The sequence below is a fragment of the Trematomus bernacchii genome, unplaced genomic scaffold (genome assembly GCF_902827165.1).
Source record: "Trematomus bernacchii unplaced genomic scaffold, fTreBer1.1, whole genome shotgun sequence".
NCBI lineage: Eukaryota > Metazoa > Chordata > Actinopteri > Perciformes > Nototheniidae > Trematomus > Trematomus bernacchii.
In genome coordinates this window covers 2,141,070-2,155,849 of record NW_022987477.1, presented here as the reverse complement: position 1 = coordinate 2,155,849, position 14,780 = coordinate 2,141,070, and the positions used below count along the sequence as shown (strand labels likewise).

At 42.1% G+C, this 14,780-nt stretch overlaps 1 protein-coding gene across 1 annotated transcript in view; it reads left to right on the top strand.

The window, feature by feature from the left end:
* Positions 1-2,229: 2,229 nt before the first annotated feature.
* map3k22 (mitogen-activated protein kinase kinase kinase 22) overlaps positions 2,230-14,780 on the top strand; it is a 40,923-nt gene continuing 28,372 nt past the window's right edge. Inside the window, exons 1-3 of the mRNA XM_034146949.1 lie at positions 2,230-2,602; positions 11,512-11,595; positions 12,274-12,318. Of these exons, the coding sequence (XP_034002840.1) occupies positions 11,577-11,595; positions 12,274-12,318 (64 nt within the window). The 5' untranslated portion in view covers positions 2,230-2,602; positions 11,512-11,576. The remainder of the gene's footprint in view (positions 2,603-11,511; positions 11,596-12,273; positions 12,319-14,780) is intronic.

The window sequence follows — 14,780 nt, the reverse complement described above, 5'->3', positions numbered from 1 at the left end:
TGAATGTAATCATTGCGTAGGTGTGTAGTGTGATTCTGTGTAGTTTATTTATGGCATCCCGTTGGATTTGACGTCATCTGAACAGGACATCGGACGCTCACTGCTTGATAGCGCGCGACGGTCCGTTTACGCCGGTTGTTAAGCAACATCGTTATGGGGAAATGCAAGTTTGCGTCCAAATGGTTGGAAGATAAGGAGGAAGGACAATCAATACTGTATATAGTCAATGTGAGGTAAAGTGTGTCGCCAATGTAACCGGTTAGAACTCCAAGTGGCGATGAGGTCTTAAAATGTATGGAAAGGGTCTTAAAAAAGGTCTTAAAAGGTTTTACATTTGACTTCAGGATTCCTGCATATACCCTCTAAAATGGGAGTTGTCTCTTCCTGTAAACAAACATGATCTGCCTGTGTTTTATTCTCACCTGACATGCAGTCGAGAGGTTGCAGCGCCTCCTCTCTTGGGATTCTCCTCTGGGAATCTCAGCTTTGGCCACAGGAAATCCATAATTTACTGTAAGGTTTGATCTGAAACAACAAGAAATGCCCCGTTATTTTTTCCTGTTGAGTTCACCTGACTGCCAAAAGCCTCATTGATTTCACGCGGGTCGATTTCAGCCGCAGTCCGCCCTGAGGGAGAATGGATTTTTCTAGTAGACCCTTTTAGCAAAGATCAAAAAAAGGCAGCCACAAGAAAAAGTGTGTGCACATGAGCTTCAACACATCGCCGGTGAAGCACATGGTCTTGTGTCTACTCTAGAGTCCTCCAACACGACACACTTTTAATTACTTTTCATAAATCTGACTGCAAAGGCATCCTCCTTTTCTCCAGAGGAAAGCAGGAAATCTCTCAAACAATCTGCAAACTGATGCTGGAAGCCCCTCTCACACACACACACACTCCCACACACACTCAAACACACACTCACACACAGCCTGTTATTGTTCATAACAGCTGCCTGTGGTGTTCATCTACAGCACAGTTCAGACGTGGACAAGTGTTTGCAATTCCACAGAGAGATGCAAATGTCCAATTGATATTCATTGCACTCCAGCACAGAAGCAAGGGCATGTCTGATCACAAGTAAAACAGAGCAGTGTGCAACTAATCTGAAGAGTGGGGGACAAGGTCAGCGGGGCACTTCATATTCTGATTGTCTGAGTAATTTAGCAAAAAAGAGGAGAAAGGACTGCTGGGGTTACATTTTTGTGCCCATTATAAATTATATTTGGGTGCACAGGTAGTCTGTTTTCTGGCTGACAGGAGAACAACACACTGTCAAGATGAGTTACAATGCCCTGCTGTGTGTGTGTGTGTGTGTGTGTGTGTGTGTGTGTGTGTGTGTGTGTGTGTGTGTGTGTGTGTGTGTGTGTGTGTGTGTGTGTGTGTGTGTGTGTGTGTGTGTGTGTGTGTGTGTGTGTGTGTGTGTGTGTGTGTGTGTGTGTGTGTGTGTGTGTGTGTGTGTGTGTGTGTGTGTTATTATCACTACCCATTAGTCTAGAGCTCATGTTGAAGCTCCTACTGATTTGACACAACATGCTGTCGAGAAAAATATGTAACTGGTGATCTAAATGTTACAGATTATTACAGATAGTGCAGGATTTTACCCACATGAAAGGTAAAAGTCCTTAATGTCTCATACAGAAACACTAAAGGAAAGAAATATCACATTTATTATTTTGGCAATTTATTGTTTTCTATTTATTTTTATGGTTTTAAAGAATGTAAGTTTTGTTCTGTTACCACCAGAGACCTAGGACATTTATTTGCACAAGCATAAGCGTGCATAAAATCCAAATCATGACATAAAAACATATAAGTATTAATTAATAAACAATATAATTAAATAAAGATTCATTATTATTTTTTGGGGGGTGTTTCAACAGCATAAAGTTATTCTATCAGAGCATTTATCAAAAGTAGGTAAACAAATCTTCACTTTATAGAAAAATAGGTAGAGTAACAATGTAAATACTGCTTAATGAAGATTAATTATTACAAAAATAACTGCATGAGGTTTTTAAGTTGGTCTTTGAGTATCCTAAATGTGTTACTCTTTTACACGAGTTATTATTAGCAGAATTTAATGTAAAAACAGTCCTCTGCGGCAGCTGTTGTACTTGCAGCATGCCTCCACAGGGGGGCGGTGTTTCCTCCCTTTATCTCCCTGCCATGGAAACGCGGCACGGCCAGCGTCACTACTTCCTGGAGCTCACGTTGCTGCTGCTGCTCACGTCAGAGGCGCAGCTCGAGGGCAGAAACTCGGCTCCTCTGTGTGTAGTGTTTAGTGTTTGTGCAGAAGAGCAGCGAGGAGCAGGCTGTGAAAAAACTTTCCTCTGAACACACAGCAGACATTTCTGTAAACACTCTCTGGATAATGCACGAAGAAGAGGAGAGCCTTCTGCCTGAACACAGCTTCACATTGTAGTCCTCCAGCAGTTTCCGGATATCAGCCCACCACTGTTTTTGAGGAAGATTTGCTCTGCATCTGTTGGGATTTTTTGTTTTTTTCCATCTCTTCCTCTCGTTTATCGGTGATAACTTTACACTTAATTCACCTTTAAACCTGCTGCAGCCACACCATGGAGACTGAGTGATAACAAGGTAAGACTCCAGTCGAGATTATCTGTTCTTGTTTTGTTACATCACTGTTATTTCCTGTTTACAGCAAGTGAAAAGCCAGTACAGTGAAATACAGTTGCAACTAGTATTTTACAACTATTAAATAATATAGTAATTGGTGGCCGTGCACAAAAATCTAATAACAAACTACAGGAAAGGGAACATCTGTATTAAAACAACAAATATTTTATAACACTTTACAGAATAGCACTTCTTGCAAGAGACTGACCAAAACCAGGATTTCATTGCAAATATTTATTTGAATTTGAAAGTGCAGACCCATTAAAAGTTCCTTTCTTTTTATTAAATTCAGATTGTTGCCAGAATTCACTTTTGCATTTGATTATGAGTGGTTATTCCCAGTGCAAAAAAACTGTTATTTTGTGGAGGTGTGAGTCATTTCTGGAAAGTCATTGTCACCCGAGACTCATTCATGCTCTGTATCCTTTTTTATTTTCTCTGCTGTGATTCACAGTGGTCAGTTTCCTTGAAAGGAGGATTTCTCACCTCTTATCCTGAAAAAGTTCCTCCCATGTTTAATGTTTTCCACCCCCAAATATCCTCCATTTCCATCCGATGCATTCTTAAAAAGTCACGAGGAGCTTCATCCAGAGCTCTCTGTACATTCAGACCTCCGAGACAACCCGGCAAATTAGATTTTAACGAGGCCATCATGTTCATCAAATCAAAGCGATGTGAACTGCACCGAGCAGCCGACTCACAGATGAGTCTATCAGCACTTTGGGATCAGAAGTAGCCTTAAAGTGAGAGTCAAACTGTCAACTGGAAGACGCCCACCACAGATACGGTTGGTGTGCCTCAAGCAAAACAATCCATCTGAGCAGATAACGGGATCCCACAGAAACTTGGCAGCTGGAGACAGAAGCCATGGGGTAGCTAATTGTCTTTTAATGGCAGTAATGAGGACGAGTTTTTTGCTTTAGGTCAACCTGGTGCAAGGTCGGTGGTTTAGGAGTGCTTGTTAGATAGTTGTGTCCCATCTATTACCTCTCTTTGCTCTCAGGATAGTTTCATGCTGCGAATTTAATCAGAACGACCTCACGCTGTCTCCTTCACTGAAGAGTGTGAAGTCATGCTATCAAACGCTGACCTCACAGAAGCCAAGCCGCCCACTGACCAGAGGCTGGAGGTGAAAGGTGGCCATGACTCATGTAAGGAGGCCTATTATCTCCCTCTTGAAGGCCTGTTTTGGACGTTGCCTGGTTACTCGAGTAAGCAAAACAAGTCTGTCATTAAGTGCCGTACGTTTTCAACAAGTATGATGTATCTGTAGCCAGACGGCTGACATATTGCAGTCTGACAGAAAACCTGCTTTGCAAAGTTCAAGAAAAGAGTTTGTAACAGAAAAATGCCATTGGTTGGACTTAAACATCAGGATATCTTGGTCTCTAACGCTTTTAATTTTGCCGTTTCCCACCTGAACTGTCTATTGTAAGTCCCATAACTTTAATACTTAATTGCTGGAGATGACTTTTGTTGCCATAACTCTATCAACTTAAATCCATAATGACAAAGCACAAAGATTAGACCATTTCTGACACTGTTGTCTGATGTTAAATTATCCAATAAAACATGAAATAGAACAGAAAGGCAAACCATACACAGCTGGATCAAAAGCTTATGGGGCTAAGTATCATGCTAAGGAGGAAATGTTTTGTGTCAAATACAAAATAATGTAAGGCAGAGGATCAGCACAAGCAGTTCAAACATGACAACATATGCTCACATTACAAAAAGTCAAGAGCAGACAGGAAAGGTATGCATCCTGATGGCAGGTCTGGAAGGAAAGAGTATATATGCGAAGGAACGGTCGGTAATCCTTGTTTCCTTTAATCCTCAATGCCCATATGTGTCAGAAGAACCAAGCAATACATGTAAGAAAGCATTGTGTCGAGTAATGGAAGATGCTTGCTACCCTGAGGACCCCCCGATGGCACCAATTCCTTTCTAAGAGATCTTCATGGTCCATCTCTTCAGAGCTCCATCAATCAGAGCTGTGTGACTGATAGAAAAAAGCCACCCTTCAGTAAAACACGACAGAAAGCCCTGTCAGACTTTGCCATTTGGCGCAGATGAGTCTGAGCATGAGAGGAAAGGGATTGTCTCTTCTGACAAGACAAGAAATTGAGTTCTGATTGCCAAGCGCTGTATCTGGCACCATCTCCATCCCTACGGTAAAGCATAGGAAGATTCAGCACCATGCTTCTTCGTGGCAGAAACTGCAAGACAAGAGGACAGAAAGAAAAATGACCCGGGGCAAATACAGATATATATCTCGGAGGAAAAGTATCTGCAGTGTGTACACAACCTCAGAAATGAGCAATGATTCACTTAGCAAAATCAGAGCTCTGAGCTTCAGGACAGAACCCAGATAAAAACCTTTTGATAAGTGTGTAAATCGACCTCAAGATCAGAGTTTTTTCCAACACTTTCCAAACAGTGTAACGGAGCTTGAGCTCTTGTGCGATGCAGAACGATTGACACTGTGCAAATACAGGTGTGCAGAGCTGGTTGCGGCACACCCAGGATGACGTAAAGCAGAAACTGCTGACTGTGCTGCTTCCGTCAGGGGATGAAGAGTCTTGTTACACATTTGTATTCTTAACTTTACAAAAGCAGGTGATTTCATCATGCAGGGATATTTGTTTTCAAGGCTGATAGAAGGCAATCACCACTCTTATCACCTTCGAAATTAGGCCTGGAAAAGTAGAAAGTGAAGGCGTCTGCTGACTGCTTCCCAAAGTCAGTCTGGGTCGCCTTTCGTTATCGGGAAGGTCCCGCCTCTCCAGAAAGCGAGAGGAAGTTGTCCTGATTGAGCTTTGTCTGCCTTAAGGAGCAGAGACTGCCGGATAGACACAACACCGCCAGATTGCAACCATTCAATAACACTGAGGACAACTTTGTCTGATGTAAAACACCTCTCCTTTAATTTGAAGGTATCATGTAGTGAATGCATAAAGAAGTGAGACTCTTTTGTGTAAATGCAGTCCATTAACTCGTGACAATGCTCACTCAGCCGCTACTAATCAAACGCCCAGAACTCAGCTCATGGATAAAGCTTTGGTTGCAAAGCCGAAATACTTTCCTGCTCTCTTCCTGAACCACAGCTGTTTGACATTGTGTCTCGTGAAGTGGGTTTAAGTCTGTGCGCTGCCTCTGCATGGCTGCGTCTGGGTGGAGAAACACAATGAATGAATGTGCTTGTAATAGCATGTCACAGCAAAATGGAAAAGACAGCTTACTTTACAGATTGTGCTTAGAGGATATGGTTTTTCCAGAGAGTGGATCCACGCTGCGGACGGCAGGAGACACACTCCTTCACGTGGCTATTTTTAGCCGGTGTTGTGCGGTTAATGATAACGGCAGACAGATCTACTTATCTCCGAGCTAATAGAGCCATCACTTTCACTGAGGAGGCTCCTCTCTGGAGTCTGATTGGTACCAGAGGATTGAGTTAACATCCATTTCCCTCATTATACCAGCTGCATTCTCCTAGGACCACTATTGTCTCCTTGGGATTTCATTTGTTCGGAAATGAAGTGATGAAAGCAGCGCTCAAACTTATGATTGATGAATAATTTAAACAACATTCACTGTGTTCAGATCCTAGGATGATAGAAATGGCTCTTTATCTCCGTTGAGTATCATGTATTTCAAATGTAGTCCATTAAAAAAAAGCAGTTTTATTGCGTAGTCCTCAGACTCTGGGAAATTGCGTTGCTATTTTTGATGAATAGAGTGCTTACAATGCCCTACTTTAGGAAGGTTTGCATGGTTTTCGACATTATCAGCACTAATACTGGTTTTAGTGAACTGCTAATGTTGTCATGTTTGTAAGGAAAATACATATTTCTACATATTTGAGTCTGGCTTGTGTTTGCAGTCACACCCATAGGTGGAATTCGCTTATTGACACACCTGAGTTAGCTTGGTGACTTTGTACCTGATGAGTGCAGCTGAGGCAGGTGGGAATATTGTTAGGAATGTGACCATAAACCTAGTTTTGACATGAAAAGCCGGGGGTTATTAGGATACATCATCTGGGAATCATAAATGTCTGCATCAAACGTACCAATCCAAGTAGTAAATGTAAAGATATTTCTCTGAAAAAGGGAATACTTTGACCTGCTGGTGGCATTCGGTGCAAGTATGAGGATCACGAATGGGGACCATGAACGAATGTGGAAAATTCCATGGCAAATTGTTGAGATATTTTCAGTGTTATACCAGGTTTTTAAATGTGAAGAATTGCTGTTTTTATTAGTGTATGTGCCTTAAGATTAAATACTAGATGTCTGTGTTTTTAAAGATATCACTCTGGGAGATTATAATCCTTTTTTTTCATTATTTTCTTCTGAGATTTATGAGACTTAGGGTTTGGTTGCAACTCCAAATGAAACGAGAGTGGAACGACATAAAAATAATGGCATCAAATCAAAAGGGGAATTCTTTTATTTGAGGTAAATCTAGATCGTCTTGTGTTGTTGTCGGAAGGAGACGTTGATCCTTGTGTCCCATTTAGAAAAACTTGAATATCTTCTCAGCCATAACTCCTGAAAGACAAAGCCAGGGGGGCCGAGGTGATGATAAATGAGCTCAGAGGCCCCACGTGGAGTGTCTTTCTCCTTCCAACACACTCCTTTTAAAGCCATTAAGTTTGTCCCTGCTTGGAAAACCCTCTTCTTACTCAACGTGCGGAGCGACGACGACACGCTGCATTGTGTTGTTCCCAGAACCCTCCATTATTCTTGCGTCTGACTCATGTGTGTTGGCGAACGTTCAGGACCGGACACCGTCAGCCTGCGATGCATTATACGTGAGCTCATCAACAAGAGCAGATCTGTGTTGTTCTGTTTTGGATACAGCGTTTAAACGGAGCATGTCGTGTCAGCAACAGATCATTTTTCAAATTATTAAGCCAATAAATGCACATTACTTGGACTTCTCATCAAAGATTACCACGCTGCAAAACATGCTTTTGGTTTTTGGAAATGTTGACGTATTCCAGGCGTGCATTAGCTTTCAATAACTTTCATATGATAGACTTCAGAGTGGTTTAATAATGCATCCCAGTGAACATTTTGCATTCAATTTAGTCAGATGGATGTCATTATTTTGAGTTAAGGGAGTTCAAACTCAGATTAAATTGCATTAAAACTAGATTAACTACGATATTTTAACATATATGAATGTAGGTTTTGGATTACCTGTGATTTATTACACTACATAAGAAAGTTTCCTCATTTTCATACCATAAATCAAACTCTACGAGATATTTAACCTTTCTGTTGTCCTCAGGTCAAAGACCCGTTTTCAATAGTTTTTTTATGAGGGAATAAGAGGCTATTTTAATCGAATTGCCAGGAAAATAACATGGATGGTTCCTTACTAGATTCTTTTCAAGTTCATGTTTATTACCTATATTGAATTATGGGTGTATTATTCAATGTTAAAGCATCGGTGGTCTTCCGGGGTCCATTTTGTGAAATCATTCAACATTTCTGCCCTTTCTTGGAAATTAATCTGAATTATTAGACTGAATAAAGTTGTGTTAAAACGTGTATTACAGATGTGGGTGATGATTTATACTATATGATTGATAAAGAGTCCAACCAGGCGGACAAAAGTTGCACAGTTGACGGAAAGACATTGCCTCGAGTTAGATGAGAGCATTGGTACCACTCTCATCTGTTTGGTAAACATTAAGCTACATAGACCTTTTGAATGGGCTAGCTTAGCATAGAGGGTGGACATTATTGAAGTAGCTAGCCTCCTCTCCGCCTGATCTCTGTGATTAACTTCATCGATTGTCCGTTCTGTCGTGTGTCATGGCTGATTCAGACGTGCTGTGTCCGAGAATAGAAAACTCACAGAGCTGACAGTCATGTTGCAAAGTTTAGAAGTCGACCTCTGACTCTGTGATTTCTTTGGTACTCCACGAGAGTGATGTAATTCTCACTGCTCAGGCCTCATGCAGCTGAGAGCAGACCTTCTCCAGGCTAAATGAGGAGGGGGTTTCCCTCGGAGACCTGCAGAAAACATCACGCTGTTTTCCTCGGTTCAACACAGTGATGTAACGGAGCTGAAAGAGGATAAGTGCGCATGCATCTACGTGCTTGCCTGCGAGATCTTGGCTGTGGTTCCTGTTCAGTCACTCCAATGAAAATAAAAATGCAGCTTGTGGTTGGAGGAGCACGGCTCTGCTTTGTCTGGCTCTGATAATTCCCCACAACCCTCGACTGAAATCTCATCCTCTGCTGTCCGCTTTTTAATTAACTTCAGCACAGTCCTCACACTGACAAAAGAGACGCGTCTGCCAGTGAAACTCGTGATGTTGTCCATATTTGACAGTGAAGTGCGTCACAGCATTTCAAGCACTTTTCTGGAGGTTTGTCTCACGATGAGGCAGAGAGACGGAGCTGTGTGAGCGGCTGCAGAGCGACAAGAGCGAGTGGCGATTAGCATTTGATCTTCAAGTGGAGCCGCCTGCCAAGAAGTGTTGGGAGAGTTGGGCTGGCGATCTGTGGGCTCCACGCTGGGCCGAGGGGCTACAGATGGGCCATCTGGTGACTCACTGGCACAGGACAGGGCTTTTCTGTTCTGCCGTGTGGATGTGTGTGTGAGCATCAGCGACAGACTGGACCACATGGTGTGAGGAGACCACCTGTCTTGTGGTTCCTCTTCTCTTTCATGTGTGGTCAGCAGCGCCATACTCTGATGCCACAATATCTTACTCTCTTTAGGGCTTAAAGGGGCCCTATTATGCTTTTTGGGGCTTTCCCTTCCCTGTAGTGTGTTATATAGGTTTTTGTGCATGTAAATGGTTTGCAGAGCCGGCCAGCTAACCAATCAGAGCAGACTGGGCTCTGGTTTCAGACAGAGGGTGAAAAGAGGTGCTGCAGCACAGGCCGTATGAGAAAAATAAAGAGCTTTTTGAACATTAAAGCATGGAGACATGTCACAGTAGAGACACTAAATACTGATATACACCTGAACATTAGCATAGGACAGGACAAACAGGACACCACATGTACAAACCACCCTGTGACTCGGCCCCCCAGGCCTTGTTTATCGCTTTTATGAAAGGTTCTCTGGCAGACACAGTGTGTGTGTGTGTGTGTGTGTGTGTGTGTGTGTGTGTGTGTGTGTGTGTGTGTGTGTGTGTGTGTGTGTGTGTGTGTGTGTGTGTGTAACCCTGGAGATGGCAAAACAAAAAAGCAAATGATGTGTTGAGAAATATCTAGGGGGGTGTTTATGTTATTTATCTCTCTGGAGGCTCTTTAGTGTTTTTCCAAATATTTTAGTGTTGGGATTGATGGTCAGACTCCCACAAAATAAATCTGCTGTACAAGTTTATTTACACGCTGCTTTTTTCAGGCTGTTTTGCATTTTTCTGTTCATTATGTCCCCCTGCAGCCTAAAGGCTCAGTATATTATCTCCCTGAGCTTTGATTGGAAATCTGCAGTTAATCATGTGATGGCATGTTTAGTTTACTGCAAATATTAATCAGTAACAAAAAATGCCACAACAGCAGAACTGAAACATTTTAGTCAAACTGCAGTGCTGCTAAATGTTGCCTCTATCACTGTGAGACTCAGAGATTGTAGGAGCTGTGATTTTCTGTTGTCTGTGTGCAGAAACAAGCATTCGCAGCAGCTAGTTCTCAGCTCTTTAAGCCGTATCAAAGACAAAATCACACTAAAATGCCTAAAAAATCAACATAAGGACTTAGAAAGTGTTGTGTTTGAATCAGGCAGTGACCGGTTTCCTCCTTCTGCATTCAGTCAGAGAAGGAGCAGTGATATGATCTCACTGATGTCGGTTCAATTGTACTTCCTCTTTCATTAGATGCAAATAGTTCACTCTGCACATTCAGTACGTTTTGAGCTGATCCGCACTGATATGACTGGTAGCTTAGAAAGTGCATTTAATTCACAACATTCACTCAGTTTGACTTAAAACATCCAATAGATTACATATAATTGTTATTAAACAGGTAATACAGGACAAATCATATACAACACAAAGTATGTACAATTGCTAATAGCTAAATATTTCTCTAACATACTGTAGTCTCCCTTAATATGTTGAGTTTGCTTTGCGTAAGACAGCTAAAATAAGGTATTTTTTAAGGACCGTTTTTTCTGTAACCTGCAGCTTCCCATTGGTCAGCTCTAAATGTTTGAAGGCACGAACTCTAAACAACCACGCACGTTTAAATATCACAAAACTGGACTGTAAGTAGTTCCTGTTCCCCTTTTTTTCTGAGCTTGCGTTCAAAGGAAACCAACCAGTGTGTGAACTGTACGTGTGAAAACAAATCTAGAAGTAGCCTTTCACAGGATGCAAAGACATAATTCTACTGTCCTGCAGAGTTTAAAGACTCTTTTCTGTCTACAGTATGGGATGTGACAGCCTCTCTTTTGCCCTTGCATTGTCTGTGCTCGTGGTTTTTACCTGAGACAGGAGGTTAGGCAAACACCCACTCCTCTCCATGGCACCAAAGCTCCTCCATCATCAAACACTAAGGAATTCCTCCACTGTTCTCAGAATCACTATAAAGAGACATCGGGGCATTCACAGGATTTCAGATGGAAAGAGCATCAGATGAAGCTCTTGGCTGTCATGTTGTTATTTGTCTGCCAGGAGCTTTCTAAAGAGGAAAGGAGACCGTCCTGGTTAAATAAAGATTAAATAAATAACAGAAGCGGTGACACTGATATTGGAAAAAAAGCGCTTTGTGTTGCAACTACCACCTGCGTCCTGTTTTGTCATTGTTTTTGTGCAATCACAGAAATAATATGTGAAGGAAAGTGGCACAGTTCTTGTTGGATGTTAAATCTGTGTTGTTTTTTTGTTTTACCCACAGGATGATATCTTCGCCTGCATTGAGAAGTTGAGCTCTGTGCTCGAGTTCAACAGGGCCACTTCCTGATGATGACAGTAAACATGGGTGAGTTGTATTCGAAAGCAGGTTGCGGTGGGCACAGTACATACATTCAGAAAAGTACACGTTATTACTGGGAAACACACACACACACACACACACACACACACACACACACACACACACACACACACACACACACACACACACACCTCACATCCTCTGGCAGGATCAGTACGGAAAAAATAACAAATGTGTAAAGAGTGTGGGGAGGCTGTTAACAGTTCCAGATGGTCCCGTTTAGCACACGGTTATTTTGGTCTTTTAACAATGTTGTTTTCTTGATTTTTGTTCTTTATTCACAATTGGATGCTTGACTTTGTACGTTCTAGGTGCACACATATACCCTTTCCAATGCAAACCAGTGTTTAACACGTATTTGTATTCACACCTACCAAGCCTAGGAACACATGCACTCCTGCATCCATGCAAAACCTATATACTGTGTTCCTCAGCCCAACAAAATCAAACAATAGATGTTCCTGTATTGTATTTGCATGCACACTGTAGACCTGCAAGAGCTCCCCTCACTTCTGCAAACAAAGACATCTTAAACACATATTTGTGATACTTAGCATTTAAAATGTAAAGAATACACTATGTCTCATAACTAAAGAGGACTGTTTATATCCTGGCTCTTAATTTTTGATTGCTTTTGACTCTGTGTTGCTTGTGTTTCCACAGATGACGGTCTCCAAAATGGACCGGGACCTCACAGGAACTCACAAGGTAAACCTTAATTGTCTCAGATGAAAAAACAACAATTACAGAAATTGTTTGATATTTTATAAACTGAGGTTATTCTCTTTCTTGCTGAAAGTTAACTGGGGGGATTGTTGTAGCTTATGACATGTATTTTTGAACTCCAGAAAAAGCCATGCTAGCTGTTTCCTCTTCCTTAGTCTTTTTGCTAAGCTAAGCTAACTTTCTCCTGGATTTGACTCGGATGAAAAAATAGCAATTGCAGAAATAGTTTGATATTTTAAAAACAGTTATTCTCATTCTTGCTGAAAGTTAAATGAGACAATTGTTAGAAGGCTACTCTAATGTCTGTGCGTTAATGAGCTAGCTTAGCTTAGCCTGGCATAAACACTAGCAGCAAAGTAAAAATACACTAATTAATAGCTGCTAAGATAGCTAGCTTTGACAGTTTTCCCCTCTCTTTAATAACTTTTTTACTGAATGAAAGTATGTTTAAAATACCAGGGAAGACTTTACAGCCCAGAGAACATAACAAAGAAGCTCAGGAGACCATGTGTATGACTAGCATACGCACATTTTGCTAGCATGTTAGCAGTCATAGCTACAGTTAGTCTCTACGTCACAAGTCTGTAATACTACCTATTTCGTTTTTTAGTACGGGTAGACAAACATTGCTGGTGTGACCTTGTCTGTTGATGAGCTTCTAAGTTATTGTCACGTGTGTCTTTGAACTCCGGGAAAAGCCAGGTTAGCTATTTCCTCTTCCCTCCACTATTTTTGCTAAGCTAAGCTAATTTTCCCCAGGTTCACTAACATTTAAGTGGTGTGTAAAAAACTCTCTGCAGAAAAATGCCAGTGTGCATATTTCTGAAGAGATTTGACGGAGCTCATTACATTTCCATTACAGTGAAGCTGAGGCATACAAGGGCAAAGGGAAGAAAATGTCACAGCCTTTAGATATTGAATGAAAGCATTTGACATTCTCCAAAGACTTTCGGTAGAGACCTTGTGCAAACATTAACTGCGCAACTATTGTCACACACCTCCCCGCATTGCATCAGAGTCATTATTGTTAGTGAAAGATTAACTTCAAGGGTTTACGCGTTACACCCATTAGGTGGTCAATTAAGTGTGTCGCAGTTTCGATAAACAGCAAGGTGTGTAGAGGAGAATGTCCCTTGCTTGTGTGTGCGTGTGCGTGTGTGCGTGTGCGTGTGTGTGTGTGTGCGTCAGAGCTCGGCCTCTGCTGCAGAGTGAGGACACGTTTGGCTCCAGCTGCAAATCCTGCCGGATGCCTTTGCCATGATGTGTCTTTCGGCACCAGGAAATCCCCTCAATGTCTTCACATTCAGGCAGCTTGCCTCACACACACACACACACACACACACACACACACACACACACACACACACACACACACACACACACACACACACACACACACACACACACACACACACACACACACACACACACACACACTGCCTTGCTTGCCCTTACACACACTTTGTTAGCTTGCACGTTGCACCACTAGCCTCTTAAAGTCAGGGTTATTCTTTAACACACTTTAGGGACTGTAGGTTGTTGCTGCATCTTAAACTCCAAACTCTTTTAGCTGTTCTGGTCTCAATCTATTGGCTAACATAAATGATGCAAAACATGTGTATACGTTTTGCAGAAGCACCGTGAGATCCAAATCCAATCCTATTCTAGACAAACTGCTAAGAGGACAACTGCTTTTACGTAAATAATCTTGGACTGGAACTTCATTTCGCACTTTCTTAGCTTTCGCCTGAGAAAAAACAGAAAGATGCAGCGTGATGATGCAACGCTCCGCAATCAGCCTCTATTGTGTAATGCTGCTCGCTCTGCTCAGCTTCCTGGAATTCCCCCCTGTTCTTATGCTAATCACATTTCAACCAAGAAACAAGAAGCACAGGAAATGAACGCAAGGTATCCCGACTTATCTGCATACCAGAAAAATCTCTCCTCAGTTATGGGGTTGTTGGTGGTGTGTGTGTGTGTGTGTACTGTTGCTGCTGGCAGTGGTGTGTGTGTGTGTGTGTCTGTTCTCCACTGTGTCGGTGGTTAGCCTTGGCTGGCCTCTGCCTGGCAGCGGTCTCGCACCAGGCCTCGGTGATGTAATAAATTTAATTATAGCCCGACGTTACTGCCGGCTCTGAATGCCACCACGCAATTCTCACACTCCTACCCACTGTCCCCCCTCTGCTATTATCCGTAGGTCACAGCACAGGCCTCACACACACAGACACACACACACACACACAGTGACACACACACACACACACACAGTGACACACACACACACACACGCAGGCCTGTGTTGTTTGTTTTGTATCCTTGACTTCCAGACTTCAGGGTAGTCTGGAGCCTGTGGAGAAAGCTCTGAATAAACTCACCAGAGAGAATAAGATGCAACGATAATGAGAAAAATATGAAGATTTTCTTGACCCCAAGATGTCAAATCT